The sequence below is a fragment of the Odocoileus virginianus genome, chromosome 17, assembly GCF_023699985.2.
Source record: "Odocoileus virginianus isolate 20LAN1187 ecotype Illinois chromosome 17, Ovbor_1.2, whole genome shotgun sequence".
Classification (NCBI taxonomy): Eukaryota; Metazoa; Chordata; class Mammalia; order Artiodactyla; family Cervidae; genus Odocoileus; species Odocoileus virginianus.
This window is the reverse complement of record NC_069690.1, coordinates 49,720,396-49,736,989: the sequence shown is the minus strand read 5'-3', so window position 1 is coordinate 49,736,989 and position 16,594 is coordinate 49,720,396. Positions and strand designations below refer to the sequence as shown.

At 46.7% G+C, this 16,594-nt stretch overlaps 1 protein-coding gene across 3 annotated transcripts in view; it reads left to right on the top strand.

Annotated features, from left to right (window-relative positions):
* CCDC40 (coiled-coil domain 40 molecular ruler complex subunit) overlaps positions 1-16,594 on the top strand; it is a 46,594-nt gene that overhangs the window by 26,580 nt on the left and 3,420 nt on the right. For all 3 annotated transcript variants that reach the window (XM_070479813.1, XM_070479815.1, XM_070479814.1), the window contains exons 12-19: positions 5,996-6,239; positions 6,320-6,502; positions 10,596-10,841; positions 11,800-12,013; positions 12,432-12,601; positions 12,693-12,784; positions 14,186-14,306; positions 16,381-16,569. In XM_070479813.1, coding sequence (XP_070335914.1) covers positions 5,996-6,239; positions 6,320-6,502; positions 10,596-10,841; positions 11,800-12,013; positions 12,432-12,601; positions 12,693-12,784; positions 14,186-14,306; positions 16,381-16,569 — 1,459 coding nt within the window. The remainder of the gene's footprint in view (positions 1-5,995; positions 6,240-6,319; positions 6,503-10,595; positions 10,842-11,799; positions 12,014-12,431; positions 12,602-12,692; positions 12,785-14,185; positions 14,307-16,380; positions 16,570-16,594) is intronic.

Here is a 16,594-nt window from a genome sequence, read left to right as displayed (position 1 = left end):
TGGACAGAGGCAAGTAATCATTACACTCCCAAGATATCGGATGTTAACTGCAACCCCAAAGTCAGTACCCCTTCCCACCTCCTGCTCCTGCTGCGAAGTCGCTTCAGTCGTGTCAGACTCTGTGCGACCCCATAAATGGCAGCCCACCAGGCTCCCCCGTCCCTGGGATTCTCCAGGCAAGAATACTGGAGTGGGTTGCCATTTCCTTCTCCAATGCATGAAAGTAAAAAAATGAAAATGAAGTTGCTCAGTCGTGTCCGACTCTTAGCCACCCCATGGACTGCAGCCTACCAGGCTCCCCCGTCCCTGGGATTTTCCAGGCACGAATACTGGAGTGGGGTACCATTGCCTCCTCCCTTCCCACCTCCAGCCCCTAGCAAATGCTGATCTGCTGTTTTTGTAGTTTTGTCATTTCCAGAATCTCATATAAGTGGGATCACACGATACACAGCTTTTCTTGTCTGGCCTTTTTTTCACTTTGCACAGTGTTTTGAAAGTCTTCCTGATATTTCAGGATCAGCAAGTCTGTTCCTCCTCATTGCCACGTAGCATTCCCTCATGTGGATACATCAACATGTGGTTGTTTCCAGTTTGGAGGGTAGCATGACCAGAGCTGCAGTGACATTGTGTGCAGATCTTGGTGTGGGAATGCAAAATGGAACAAGTTACTCTGGGAAACACTTAGACAGCATTGAGATTCGCAGTCATTCCCATCCTCACCAATACTTAATAGTGCCATCATTTTCATTTTAGTCATTAGTAGACATGTCGTGGTGTTCTGTTGAGATTTTAATTTGATTTCCCTAATGACTAATGATAGTGAGCATTTCTTCGTGTATTTGTCATATCTTCTTTGGTGAGGTATTGCCGGGAGCCGTTATGGGAGGTCCCACCCGTGACGAGGTCATAAAGAAAATACCAGGCAGGCAAGGCCGTCCGGGACCCCATCCATGACGAGGTCACGAGGAAAAAACCTGACCGGCAAGGCCGTCTAGGATAAGGGACCCTCCAGGTTGGCCTCGGCCTCTACCCCACCCTGTGTCCTCCCCTCTTTTCTGCTGTTGTTCTTGTTTACCCTGCTGCGGATTCTTGCGTTGCCTGCCGAGAGCTCTCCTGCTCCTCTTTCACTGAATGAGAACCAACTTAAAACCCTAATTAATAAATCTCCTGGACGCGGGTACCCTATGAAGGGGCCAGGGGTGAAAATGCTTCAATTCAAACCCTTTTGCTGGCATTCTGGTTTGTTTGATAAATATGTGCTCTCATTGCACAAAATGCTCTTGATTGTTCTAAACATCCTAAGCACAGTACGCTAACAAAAGAAACTATTAAGCATAGGCCCCTTCATGGGGTGAGAAAAGCTCCACAAATATGATAGCCACAAATGTGCCTAATAGAAAATAGTTTAGATAGAGATTAGCTGGTGACTTCTTGCAGGTAGTTAACTTTTAGACTAAGAGCCTGTTTTGTGCCATATCTGCTGTTTCTGTAGTCCTTCGCATTTCTGTTCTGTAAAAAATGTAATCCTGTCTAGTTCCCATAGAGATGACGCTTATTAGAAAGAAAATAGATTAATTATAAGAAAAACAGGGTCGGCTACTGAAGTTGCTTAAGTCACACCAGGTGCAAGTCATAAAATGTTAGCAGGTCTGAAGGCCAAATGATAAGACTCTTGTGAACGAAAAAGTATGTGGGTGACATCCTGTTTCTGTTGAAGGTCAAGTTTCTGTAATGTTTTGAGATGACCTGTGTGTAAGCAATATGCACTTCCCCCAAAAAGATGTTGTTAAGTGTATAAAGGGGCCGTGCAAAAATAAACTTCAGACTTAGCCCCGAGCTTTGTCTCACTCTCTCTCTCATTCGCCGACACCGTTCATCCTGAGGGTTCCCCTGGATCCTGCTGGGGCTGGACCCTGGCGAGGTATATTTTGCTCATTTTAAAAAATGAAGTATAGTTGATTACAGTGTTTCAGTTATACAGCAAAGTGACTCAGATCTATCATAAGTGTGTGTGTGTGTGTGTGTGTGTGTGTGTGTGTGTGTTGTTGTTGTTTAGTCACTAAGTCATATCTGACTCTTTTGCGTGACCCTATGGACTATAGTCTGCTAGGCTTCTCAGTCCATGGGATTTCCCAGCAAGACTACTAGAGCGGGTTGCCATTTCTTTCCCCAGGGTATCTTCGCAGCCCAGGGATCGAATCCACATCTCCTGCTTGGCAAGTGGATTCTTTACACTGAGTTACTTGGGAAGCCCACATATATATATGGAAAAGTATATACATCCAAAAAGTGTATAATTTATTGTAAGATATTGAATACAGTTCTCTGAGCTAGTTTATCTATTTTATATACAGAGGTGTGTATCTGTTCATCTCAAACTCCCGATGTATCCCTCCAACCCCTTTCCCCTTGGTGACCTTGAGTTTGTTTTCTATGTCTATGAGTCTATTTCTGTTTTGTAAATAAGTTCATATGTATCATGTTTTTAGATTACACATTTAAGTGATACCGTATATTTGTCTTTCTCTGTCTGACTTACTTCACTTAGTATGGTAATCTCTAGGTCCATCCATGTTATTGCAAATGGCATTATTTCATTCTTTTTTATGGCTGAGTAATCACTTATATATACCACATCTTCTTTATCCATTCATCTGTCAATGGACATGTAGATTGCTTTCATATATTGGCTATTGTAAATAGTGCTGCTATAAACACTGGGGTGCATGTTTTTGAGTTAGAGTTTTCATCTTTTCCAGATATATGCCCAGGAGTGGGATTGCTGGATCATATGGTAGCTTTACTTTTAGTTTTTTAAGGAACATCCATACTGTTCTTTGTAGTGGCTGCACCAATTTACGTTCTTACCAGCAGTATAGGAGGATTCCTTTTTCTCCACACCCTCTCCAGCATTTATTGTTTGTACTTTTTTTAAAGTATTCCTTTATTTGGGTAAGTTGGGTCTTAGTTGCATTGTGTGGGGGTCTTTCCTTGTGGCACACGGGCTCTCTAGTTGTAGCGTACAGGTTCCAGGAGCACATGGGCCCAGTGGTTTTGGCACGAAGGCTTAGTTTCTCTGTGGCATGTGGGATTTTGGTTCCCCAACCAGGGATCAAACCCATATCCCCTGAATTTCAAGGCGGATTGTTAACCACTGGACCACCAGGGAAGTCCCAATTATTTGTAGTTTTTGATTATGACCATTCTGACTGGTGTGTGGTTTTGTAGTTTCGATGTGCATTTCTCTAATTATTAGCCATGTTGAGCATCTTTTCATGTGCCTGTTGTCTATCTGTATACCTTCTTTGGAGAAATGTATGTTTAGATTTTCTGCCTATTTTTTTATTGGATTGTTTGGTTTTTTTTTATATTGAGCTGTTTGAACTGCTTGTATATATTGGAAGTTAATCCCTTGTCGGTCGCATCATTTGCAAATATTTCCTCCCAGTCTGTATGTCATCTTTTTGTTTTGTTTATGGTTTCCTTCACTGCGAAAAAGCTTTTCAGTTCCATTTGTTTATTTTAAGTTTTACTCTAATTCAGTCCCGTTTTATGTTTTAACTATGCTGGTCTTTATTGGTGTGCGTGTGCTTTCTGGTTGTGGAAGTTGGGACTGCTCTCTAATTGCAGTGTGCGGGCTTCTCGCTGCACTGGCCTCTCTTACTGGGGGCCCCAGGCTCTAGGCATGCAGGCTTCCAGCTGCAGCTCCAGCTGCAGTGAGCTCCATAGCACAGGCTCAGTGGTTGTGCTGCACAGACCCAGTTGTCCTCTGGCACGTGGGATCTTTCCAGACCAGAGATCCAACTGGTGTCCCCTGCATTACAAGGCAGATCCTCAACCACTGGACCACCAGGGAAGTCCCCATTTCTTTATGTTTGCTTTTGTTTCTGTTACTCTAGGAGACAGATAAAAAAAAAATACTACTGTAATTTATGTTAAAGAGTGTTCAGCCTATATTTTCCTCCAGGAGTTTTACAGTATCTGGCCTTATATTTAAGTCTTTAATTCATTTTGAGTTTATTTTTGTATATGGTGTTAGAGAATGTTCTAATTTCATTCTTTTACAAATAGCTGTCTGGTTTTCCCAGCACTTGTTATTGAAGAAACTGTCTGTTCTCCATTGTATATTCTTGTCTCCTTTGTTTAGATTAATTGACTGTGTGTGGGGGTTTATTTCTGGACTCTATTCTGTTCCACTGATCTATGTGTCTGTTTTGTGTGTGTGTGTGTGTGTGTGCCAGTACCATATTGTTTTCATCACTGTAGCTTCATAGTATAGTCTGAAGTCAGGGAGTGTGATTTCTCCAGCTTGTTCTTCTTTCTCAAGATTGTTTTGGCTATTCAAAATATTTTGTGTTTTCATAGAAATTTTTAAAATTATTGTTCCAGTTTTGTGAAAAATGCCACTGGTGATTTGTTAGGGATTACATTGAATCTGTAGATTGCCTTGGATAGTACGGTCATCTTAACAATATTGATTCTTCCAACCTAAGAACACAGTATATCTTTCCATCTATTTGTGTCATCTTCAGTTTCTTTCATCAGCATCTTTTAGTTTTCAGAGTGCAGGTTTTTTTTTTAATGTGTAATGAAGACAGACTTTATTTTGGGGGGCTCCAAAATCACTTCAGATGGTGACTACAGCCATGAAATTAAAAGATGCTTACTCCTTGGAAGAAAAGTTATGACCAACCTACACAGCATATTAAAAAGCAGAGACATTACTTTGCCAACAAAGGCCCATCTAGTCAAGGCTATGGTTTTTCCAGTAGTCAGGTATGGATGTGAGAGTTGGACTATAAAGAAAGCTGAGTGCTGAAGAATTGATGCTTTTGAACTGTGGTGTTGGAGAAGACTCTTGAGAGTCCCTTGGACTGCAAGGAGATCCAACCAATCCATCCTAAAGGAAATCAGTCCTGAATATTCATTGGAAGGACTGATGCTGAAGTTGAAACTCCAATACTTTGGCCACCTGATGCAAAGAACTGACTCATTTGAAAAGACCCTGATGCTGGGAAATATTGAAGGTGGGAGGAGAAGGGGACAACAGAGAATGAGATGGTTGGATGGCATCACCAATGTGATGGACATGAGTTTGAGCAGGCTCCGGGAGTTGGTGATGGACAGGGAGGCCTGGTTTGCTGCAGTCCATGGGATCACAAAGAGTCGGACACAACTGAGCAACTGAACTGACTGACTAATGATGTTTACTGCTACACTGATGAAATGAAAAAAAAAATCCCACAAAACTGGATAGAGTCTAACTGTATGCCAATGAGGTATTTAAAGTTCTATCTGGTCATTGAAAAGAATTAAGGGAAAAAATGTCTCACACACAAAAGTTCAAATTCCATTATCCAGGATCTGCAGTTTTTAACTTGACATTACTTATGGGCATGTCCATGGCCAGTATGCTGAGGAAATTTTAAGAGACAGCCACCTGTGTTCCTCCTAGCCACTCCACTTATTCAAATGCCCTGAGCTTCATGTTCAAGAGTGCTAAACTGAGATAAAAGCATTTTCTTTCCAAGATTATGGTCACAACTAAAGGAGATGGGCTGGCAGTGACCACTCCTCACCACTAAGTACAAGCCAACAGTTTCCTGTCCTTCCTCCTCCTATCATCGCAATATTAGAAGAGTTTTAGATTTGGGTTGAGAAGGGTGATAGTTCCAACACATTATAAAATAGTAGTCAAGATTCAACTACTGTTGGGACTTCCCTGGTGGTTCAGTGGTTAGGATTCCATGCTTCTACTGCAGGAGGCATGGGTTTGATCTGTTGTTGCAGAATTAAGATCCTACATGTTGTGTAGTGTTGCTAAAAAAATAAATAATATTTGAAAGTCATGCAAAATTTTTAAAAATATTTGACTAATACTAATAGAGTTGGCTTCCTAATTTCTTTCTCTTCACTCTTTGAGCTTTCTCCCATTGAGTACCACCATACGCATTGGTATTCTGATATCCTGGCTTTGCTCTTTCAATTTTGGCAGTGAATGCCAGCATCAAGTCAAGTCCATGGATGTTGAGCTTGAAGCCTATAAGAAATCCATCGTGAAGGAGGAAGAAAAGAATGAGAAGCTGGCCAGCATCCTGAACCGGGCAGAGACAGAAGCCAACCTAATGCAAAAACTGACTTCACAGTGCCTGACTAAGGAGGAGGCCCTGCAGAATGAGTTTAACACCTACAGGCTCACCCTGCTGGACACAGAGGATGCACTGGGCAAGGCCCATGTGGTACAGTCATGTCCCCCACCAGCAGGGCAAGCCTCCCCACTCTGCTTCCCAGTATCCACCCTCTGACTCTTCCTTTCTAGGAATACACAGCAACCATGGGAGAATTGCAGACTCTCCACCAGGCCATCCAGCATGAGTTGGAGCTGAGGAGGAAGATGGATGCCTCCATCATGGAGAAGCTGAAGGAGCACATGACCTCCAACAAGATGACCAAATACTTCCACCAGCTCATCCTGAAACTCCAGAAGGAAAAGACCAACCTGGTACGCCAGCTGCACACACCTGGGCCCCAAGGGGTGGATGCTTTCATGGTGCTCAAGCATTGGGGCAGCTCTAGTGGGGAACAGATCACATGTGGCAGAAGGGCAATGAGCATGTTCATTCACCTTTCATTTTTTTCTAGGTGTAAAAGTAATGCATTTTTTACTACAGAAAACCTGGAAGTACAAAAAGGCATAAGAAGAAAATAAGACAGCTGCAATCCCACCATCCAGAGATAATCTCTCTGAAACTGTGGTGTATTTCCTTCTGGAAATTTTTCTAAACACACATGGTCATACTCATACACACAAAGACACACAGAAACACACATTCACATACACATCCCCACATGCACACATGAGTAAACACAAGCACACAGATTCACACGCACATGTACACATTTGTTTAACATGTTCACATACATGAACAGACATGTGAAGATACATATGCACACACAACCTGAGAGGACATAGGACTCTCACTATATATCGGTCTTTAAACCACTCTAATCCATTTTCATTAATTTTACTGAAACACAACACAGAGCGAAAAGTGCACAAACAAGTGTAGGAGTCCATTATTTTTCACTATGTGTGTAGTGTTTTATTTTACATTATTGGTCATATTTAACATAACATTTTCCATGAATATTATTAGAAAAAGTGCATGTTGGTTTATGCATTGCATTTTATCCTACAAATATACATGTTTTCTTTACTAATTCTCTCTTTGGACACTTAAAGTTGTTTCTAGGTTTTAAACTTTAGAAATAACTCAGCACTGAACATACTTGTTCACACATTTTTGTCCACATGTCTGAGGATAAATTGCTGCAGCAGAGACCCTGGTCAAATTGGTAGGAGCATTTACAATGAATCATGGAGTAGCCTGACCCTCTGCTTTCCCAGGATGTGCCTGAAGGTCCTGAGTGAGTGTGACTGGCCCTTCTGGACTGAGGACCCAACCCTTATCCCTGGCATGAGCTCCCTTTTGCTCCCCCAGGGGTCTTGCCTTTCTCTGAGCAGGGGCCTCTATGTCCTGAAAAAAGCAATTTGCTACTTAGGTTGTTTCTTCTTTGGCTCTTCCTGTGTGACTGCCTTGGGGTGCTGTCTACCTGGCTAGAAGCCGGAGGCACCTCCAGATACCTGGGAGGAGACCAGCTCGCTCCTGGCTTGACTCTGCCACGGAACTGAGGAGAGGGGGCTGGAGCCAAGACTGTGGATGCCCGGGTCTCCTTAAGATGTCCTGGTTGATGCTAGTGGAGTCCTACCAGTTCTTATTCCAGGAAGTGGGGGCAAGACTACCTGGTGGGAGCAAAACAGCTGGGCCCAAGTGTGCATTGGAAACGTTATGCAGTGTGGTGAGTGTGAAATAAACCTGCCCAGCCCTGATGCAACATCACAGAGGCTGATCCCCAGACTCCCAGGTGTCCCCCTTTCCCAGTCACCCGTGTGTGCCCATGTCCATAGGAGGGCAGTAAAGTCCTGGACCAGCATTTGTTGGAACACTTGGTGGGTGATAGGTGTACTACCACCTATATCCACAGGACAGCAGTAAGGAGTACTTGACCAGCATGCGTTGCAAAAATTCGTGGGCAGGAGGTATACTACCACCCATGTCCACGGGAGGGCAGTAAAGGGTCCTGGGCCAGCATTTCTTGGAGCACTTCGTGGGCAGTAGGTGTACTACCATCCGTGTCCACAGGAGGGCAGTAAAGAGTCCCAGGCCAGCATTTGTTGGTGCACTTGGTGGGATACAGGTGTACTACCACCCATGTCCACAGGAGGGCAGTAAAGAGTCCTGGGCTAGCGTTTATTGCAAAAATTCGTGGGGTAGGAGTATTACCACCCATGACCACAGGAGGGCAGTAAAGAGGCTTGGACCAGCATTTATTGCAAAAATTCATGGTCAGCAGGTGTACTGCCACTCATGTCCACAGGAGGGCAGTAAAGAGTCCTGGACCAGCATTCATTGCAAAAATTTGTGGGCAGCAGGTGTACTACCACCCATGTTCACAGGAGGGCAATAAAGTCCTGGGCTAGCATTTGTTGGAACATTTGGTGGGTGGCAGATGTCCTACCACCTGTGTCCACACGAGGGCAGTAAAGTCCTGTGCCAACATTTGTTGGAACAGTTGGTGGGTGGCAGGTGTACTACCACCCATGTCCATAGGAAGGCAGTAGAGAGTCCTGGGCCAGCATTTGTTGGAACACTTGGTGGGTGGCAGATGTCCTACCACCTGTGTCCACACGAGGGCAGTAAAGTCCTGGGCCAACATTTGTTGAAACAGTTGGTGGGTGGCAGGTGTACTACCACCCATGTCCACAGGATGGCAGTATAGAGTCCTGAACCAGCATTTGTTGGCTCGCTTTGTGGGCAATAGGTGTACTACTATTCGTGTCCACATGAGGGCAGTAAAGTCCTGGGCCAGCATTTACTGCATCAGTTCAGTTCAGTCGCTCAGTCGTGATCGACTCTGCGACCCCATGAATCGCAACACACCAGGCCTCCCTGTCCATCACCAACTCCCAGAGTTTACTCAAACTCATGCCCATTGAGTCAGTGATACCATCCAGCCATCTCATCATCTGTCGTCCCCTTCTCCCCCTGCCACCAATCCCTCCCAGCATCAGGGTCTTTTCCAATTAGTCAACTCTTCGCATGAGGTGGCCAAAGTACTGGAGTTTCAGCTTCAACATCAGTCCTTCCAATGAACACCCAGGATTGATCTCCTTTAGGATGGACTGGTTGGATCTCCTTGCAGTCTAGGGGACTCTCAAGAGTCTTCTCCAACACCATAGTTCAAAAGCATAAATTTTTCGGCGCTCAGTTTTCTTCACAGTCCAACTCTCACATCCATACATGACTACTGGAAAAACCATAGCCTTGACTAGATGGACCTTTGTTGGCAAAGTAATGTCTCTGCTTTTTAATACGATATCTAGGTTGGTCATAACTTTTCTTCCAAGGAGTAAGCGTCTTTTAATTTCATGGCTGCAATCACCATCTGCAGTGATTTTGGAGCCCCAGAAAATAAAAGCCTGACACTGTTTCCACTGTCTCCCCATCTATTTCCCATGAGGTGATGGAACCAGATGCCATGATCTTAGTTTTCTGAATGTTGAGCTTTAAGCCAACTTTTTCACTCTCCTCTTTCACTTTCATCAGGAGGCTCTTTAGTTCTTCACTTTCTGCCATAAGGATGATGTCATCTGCACATCTGAGGTTATTGATATTTCTTCTGGCAATCTTGATTCCAGCTTGTGCTTCTTCCAGCCCAGCATTTCTCATTATTTACTCTGCATATAAGTTAAATAAGCAGGGTGACAATTTACAGCCTTGACCTACTCCTTTTCCTATTTGGAACCAGTCTGTTGTTCCATGTCCAGTTCTAACTGTTGCTTCCTGACCTGCATACAGGTTTCTCAAGAGGCAGGTCAGGTGGTCTGGTATTCCCATCTCTTTCATAATTTTCCACAGTTAGAAGTTGGCATTTGTCACAGCATTATTTCGAGTAGGAATGTTGATAACAGATGACAAGCTCAAAGAGGGAAGGCATGTTGGTTTTCTTCACCAAAAGCACATGAGCTATCAACAGCAGGGCTCCTGTGCTTGTTGTGGAACAGATGACATTCCCAGGGACAGCTGTAACTTGCTTCCCGATCTCTGTTATAAATATGACTATTATACAATCATTAAAAATGACATGATATGACATGTGTTGAATTGAAACGTGGCTTACAAAGCTATATGTAGAGTGTGACCCTGTTTTTGTTTGGGTACGGAGGAAGAGGGCAAAGTCAAGAAGGCAGGATAGATTTATGGGCAATCATCTGTATTTTCACATTTCCCCATTTCAATATATGTTACTGTTTGATAAGAGATAATAATGTCAGCTTTCTTTTTTTGTGAGGAATCATTAGGGTTCAAACAAGGAAGTCCTTTCACAGGTCATAAGGTAGAGAGAAAACCAACATCCTCCTCTGTTTCTCCAGATGAATACCCAGACCAAGGAAAACATGAAACCAACCAGCTCATGTGGAGCCTCTCAGAAAGGGGAAAAAAGTTCAGACTTGTTTCCTTCTGCTAATTCAGGTGACACATCTTTCCAAAATTGATGGTGACATTGCTCAGACCACCCTGGACATCACGAACACCAACTGCAGGCTGGACATGCATCAGAAGATGCTGGCCGAGCTGGATAAGGAAGTGAAAAAAGTCAACGACCTCATCACCAACAGTGAAAATGAAATTTCCAGGCGCACAATCCTCATTGAAAGAAAGCAAGGCCTCATCAACTTTTTCAACAAGCAGCTGGAACAGATGGTTTCTGAACTTGGGGTAGGACCCCGGGACCAGGAGAGGTCACTTGGGTTGATATATGTGCTTGGCCATTTCAGAAACTGCATCTGTTCAGGAACGGACTCATGTAGAACATAGGTGTTCCCGCCCTGCCCATCTTACGGGTGAAATGCACGTGTCTGTGTAGAATGCTGACTCAGGGGCTGTCTGCAGACCTTCTCTGTGGGGCCACATAGTCAATATTTCAGGTGTTATGGACCATATGGTCTCTGTTGCAACCCCTCACCCTAGTGGTTACAAGGAGGAGCCACAAGGAGGCAATAGGTAAACAGACGAGTGTGTCCACGTGCGATGAAACCTTACTTATGGCCCCTGAAGTCTGGATTCCATATAACTCCCACCTGGCACGAAATGTGTCTTCTTTTGATATTTTGTGTGTCCTATGGACTATGTGAAGACAGGCAACAGGCAGGATCTCACTGACTGCTGCTCTTAGTGAAGTGTTCTGTTGGGTTTGAGGCTTGAAGCTCTACAGGTTATCCAGTATTCCTGACCTGAGGACCCCACAACAGCCTCAAACCCCAGAGCAGCATGGGCAGTTGGTGGGCACACTCTTAGGTAGACCCCAACCAGAGCATGGTCTCAGAGCTGCAACCCAAATGGATTCCAAGGGAGTAAAGACCCTAATCTATGACAATTTGCCAAGCCCCTTTGGGTAACAGAAGCCCCACAAAACTGGGGCATGGTGAGGCCAGGCCAGTGGAGGAAGGGAAGGGGGTGGCAGACCAGCAGATCACCAGAAGAGAATCTCCCACAGCAGGTCAGGCCATATGGCCTGGGGCGGCAGAAGAGGGGACACAACGACAGGGTCCTTAGGCCCTCTGAGTAAAGATCCCCCCACTCAGCATACGGGTGCATCATCTCAGGTGTCCCTGCTCTCTGCAGCCCACCCTGACTTTAGGGACTCAGTCTGCTTTCTGGTGAACATCGCTTTCAGGGCGAAGAGTTGGGGCCCCTGGAGCTAGAGATCAAGAGGCTGACCAAGCTGATCGAGGAGAACAACACCAACGTGACGCAGGCCCAGGTGACCTGGCTGCGGCTGCAGCAGGAGATGGTGAAGGTCACCCAGGAGCGCGAGGAGCACCTGGTCTCCCTGGACATGTCCAAGAAGGAGATCCACATCCTGGAGCAGAAGAAACTACGGATAGAAAGTGAGCTCCCCTGCCCAGCCCCTCCACAGCACCTGCTGAGGCTTTCTGGTGCCACCTGGTCCCACCGGGTCAGCCGGGCCCTGCAGCCCCACAGGCAGTGCTGCCAGGTGTCCAGGGTCCACTCTGCCTGGACACATCATGCCTGTTTCTTCCCAGAGGTCCTGCCGCCTTCTTGCCCGGCCCTCTGGGCTCCCAAACCTGCTTGTGCGAGGTCGGGTCGTTGCTTTCCACCCCCTGCCCCGGAGCTTGCTGGCCTTTCCTGGGGACTTGGTGTCTGAGCGCCAACCCTGTCCCCTTCCGCCTCCGCCGTCTGGGTGGGGATGCCAGAAGGTCAGCGGGGAGGGGGGGCGCCGTAGGCACAGACCCCCTATCACAACCCCCAGGGGCCATTCCCAACCCCCGACCACCCTCCCCACAGACAAGATCAGCCAGGAGAAGAAGGAGCAGAAGCAGATCGAGCGCCACATGAAGGACCTGGACAACGATCTGAAGAAGCTCAACTTGCTGATGAACCAGAACCGGTGCAGCTCCGAGGAGCTGCAGCAGGACAACCGGGCCACGGAGGGCGAGTTCGTGCTCTCGCTCAAGGTGCGCTTCGGGCTCAGAGTGGATGGGCGGGGCAAGCAGGTGCGCGCAGCCCTCGGCCCCGCCCACCGCCCCCTCTCCCCTCCCCACGCAGGCCTCAGAGCGGGAGACCATCGAGATGCAGGAGAAGCTGAACCAGCTGAGCGAGGAGAAGGCAGCCGTGCTCAACAGCCTGGTGGAGGCGGAGTGAGTGCCCAGGCGCGGGTCCGGAGAGTCGCTGCCCACGGTTCACATAAACCAGTTGGTGGCGGGGGAGGGGGCGGGGGAGGCGCGGCCCTGGAACCTGAGCCGGATCCCTGGGAGCAGCGGAGTCCTGTGCCTCCGGGCAGCCCTTCTGCAAAGCCATGACGGTGATCATTGGAAGCGGAGTGGCTTCCTTCAGGACAGACGTTTTAAAAACTGTATGATCTTTCAGGTGCCTGATTATAAGAGTAATCCAGACCCAACGGTAAGCATTGTAAACCACTGCAATGAGTGCAGAGTAGAAAGGAGAATCACACTTAATCCAGCCCTCTTCCTTTACCATTTTCTCTTTCTTTCATTCTTTTTTTTTTTTTAAACCATAGTGCAGTTTTCTCTGTCTGCCTTTGAATTAGCCTTGTAGTGTATTTTTCTGTGGATGTCTTCCCCCTCGGGGTGCATGGGTCTGCATTTCCAGTTGGAAGGACTCCTGAGCCCGCACTGTGCGCACACACCCTCACTGGTGTCATGGGATCTCCAAGGGGCCGAGCAGCAAAGGGACCATCCGTTCCCGGTGTTTTGACAGAATTGACACATAACACTACCTGGAACTTTTTCTGGGGATCTTAGTTCCTCCAGGCTGCTATAACTCAACACCACAGGCTGGGGCTTTATAAACAACAGGAATTTGTTGCTCATAGTTCTTGAGGCTGGAAGTCTGAGATCAGGGTACTTGTGAGGTTGAGTGAGGGCTCTCTTCTGGGTTGCAGACGGTGTCCTCACGGTGTCCTCACAGAGGGTGGCAGGAGAAGGGGAGCTCTCTGGGGTCTCTTTTATGAGTGCACTAATCCCATTCATGGGGGCTTCACCCTCATGACCTCATCACCCCCCCACCACCACCACCAAAGACTCAGATTCCAACATGTAGATTTGTGGGGTGGAGACACAAACATTCAGACAACAGCGGGGGGGAGGTGGGGGCATATGTCTTTGCTAACGTTTTAATAGTTTTCAGGCTCTTGGTCTATTTAGGCTTTTGACTTCTCCTTATGTCAACTTCTATCACTTATATTTGACTTACTCAGCTTCTCCTAAAGCTACATATCTGCTTTCTCCCTTGTCCCCCTCTCTCTAGGTGAGGGTGGTGGGCCCTGGGGTTGAGTTTACCTTCTGGTCCCAAAATGGGAGACATTTGTTTCTATTTAAACCCTTGCCTGGGTGCATGCCACCTGCTCAGCAGGGGCACCCTGTCATGGACAGGAAGGCAAGGGTCTCCTAGAGCCCATCACAGACACTGCTCTTTGTGCTCTGAGCCCATTCCAAGCATAGCGCATCATGCTCACCGGAGCATCAGAAAGAAAACCCCTTTGTTCTGCAGCTCTTACACTGCCTCTCCTTCCCTTAAAGACACCAGATCATGCTTTGGGAGAAAAAAATCCAACTGGCAAAAGAGATGCGGGCCTCCGTGGATTCTGAGACAGGCCAGATGGAGATCCGGGCCATGAAGGCAGAGATACACAGGATGAAGGTGGGTGGAAGGAGGGAGGTGTGGGGGGCCTAGAGCTTGGGGTCCTGGGAAGAAACCACTCTGGCGCAGCAGCCTGCACTCCAAGCACTCCAAGGAAACTCGCTGTTCCCCCTGCTGACCTTCTCCACCAGTGCCTGTCCAGTTCTTGTTCTTACTGCACCAGAATGGCCACAGGACACACAGCGATCTGCATGGAATTCACGAACCACTATGTTACCCTCACTCCAAGCAATCAACGTACTCCAGTATTTTAAAATGCTGACTCTGAGCAATCCCCATCCAATCTCATGACCCATTTGTGAGATGTATCCCACCATTGGACCAAAAAGACTCACTCAGCAACAGAGTGCAAGGAACACACCCACATTTCCCCATCGAGTCATGTTTTCTCTCTACTGTCATCTTTAGCTGGATTTCATTACCTTAAAAAGAAAAGGCTGGTAATTAAATCACAGGCTGTCACTGAGCCAAAGGTTCAGGAACTTAAGGATACAAATCACAGCAGGTCATAAAAAGAAATATGACATCACTTTTACAATTACATGGTCAATAATAACCCTGCTGGCTGAGTCCAGAGGAATTCTTTTCAAATGCATCCACTACTGATAAGTTTAATATACGCTCTATTTAACTGACTTTTCAAACCACAGAAGCCATGTATGTGGCTGCAGCAGATCAAACACTGTACCACAAAGCTTACACTCACACACAGAGGCACACAGACACAGAGACGCACACTCACACAGGTGCACACACACACACACACACACACACAGATAGGGCTGCCAGCCCCCTCCCTCCTAGCTGTGTTTCAGTTTTGTTTTCCTTTACCAAAATAGTACATATAACTCAGCAACTTTTTTTTTTTAATGATACAGACATTAACTTTCTTTAATAGTTGCAGAATATACTATGGATACAACATAGTTTAATGAAACCTTCCCAGGTTGATGTGAAGATGTTGATTGTCTCCAGTGTGGTGGTGTTTGTCACGACAAACCATGTTACAGTGATATCCGTATGGAAATCAGCATCCATATTTTTTGGGGGTCTCTTTCTGGGCTGTCTTCTGTGTCCACTGATCCAAGAGCCCAAATCCACACTGTCTTGATATTTATTTATTTGGCTTTACTGGGTCTTAGTTGCAACACATGGGATCTTTAGTTGAAACATGTGGGATCTAGTTCCCCAACCAGGGACTGAACCCAGGCCCTCTGCATTGCGAGCGCAGTCTTAGCCACTTGACTGCCAGGGGACTAGACTGCTGTCTTATTTTAAATCAACTTTATTGAGGAATAACATATTTACAGGACTTCCCTGATGGTTCAGCAGTAAAGAATCTACCTGCAATGCAGGAGACATGGGTTCGATCACAGGGTCAGGAAGATCCCTTGGAGAAGGGAATGGCAACCCACTCCAGTATTCTTGTGCCAAGAATCCTATGGACAGAAGAGCCTGGTGAGCTACAGTTCACAGGGTCGCAAAAGAGCTGGCCATGACTTAGAGACTAAACAGTAAACAAACTTACATGCAGTAATGTGAACTTACTTTAAATGTCCAGTGTACATAATGTGGCCACCACCCCATGGAGACGTGGACCATGTCCTCCTCTGCAGAAAGCTCTCACACACCCCTCACAGTCCCACTCCCACCACACCCCAGCCCCCAGCCCCGGGCCCCAGAGACCCTTCAGGCCACCATCTCACAAAACCACAATGCCTTTTTCCTAACAAGGCAGTTAACCTTGGTGTGATACAGTTAACCAGACTATGAACTCTAATCAGAAATCACTGTTTTTTTGGCTAATGTCCTTCTTCTACTCCAGGACCCAACCCCTGGCTGCATGTGGTCCTCACGTGCCCCCATCTACCCCTGTCTCTGTCAGTTTCTCAGTGTTGCCCTGCTGACCTGGTTATCCTGACATGGACTGATATCATTCTGACCAGTTGACAAAGCCCCCAAGTTCCTTTTTTCCTGGGGCATCACCCTCATGCGTTCCCCGCTGGTTCAGCTGGGTGTGGTGGGAGGTGGCGCGGTCCCCTCTCCTGCCCAATCGCCTGCCCTGTGCACCCAGGTCAAGCACGGGCAGCTCCTGAAGCAGCAGGAGAAGATGATCCGGGACATGGAGCTGGCTGTCACCCGCAGAGATACCATCTCCACCCGGGCTGAGGGGCAGAGCAAGATGGACAAGAAGCTGTTCACGCGGACAGACTTCCACCACAAGCAGGCCGAGCTCCGCCGGAAGATCAGGGATGTTCACAAGGTGGGGGGGCCAGGCGACAGGGATG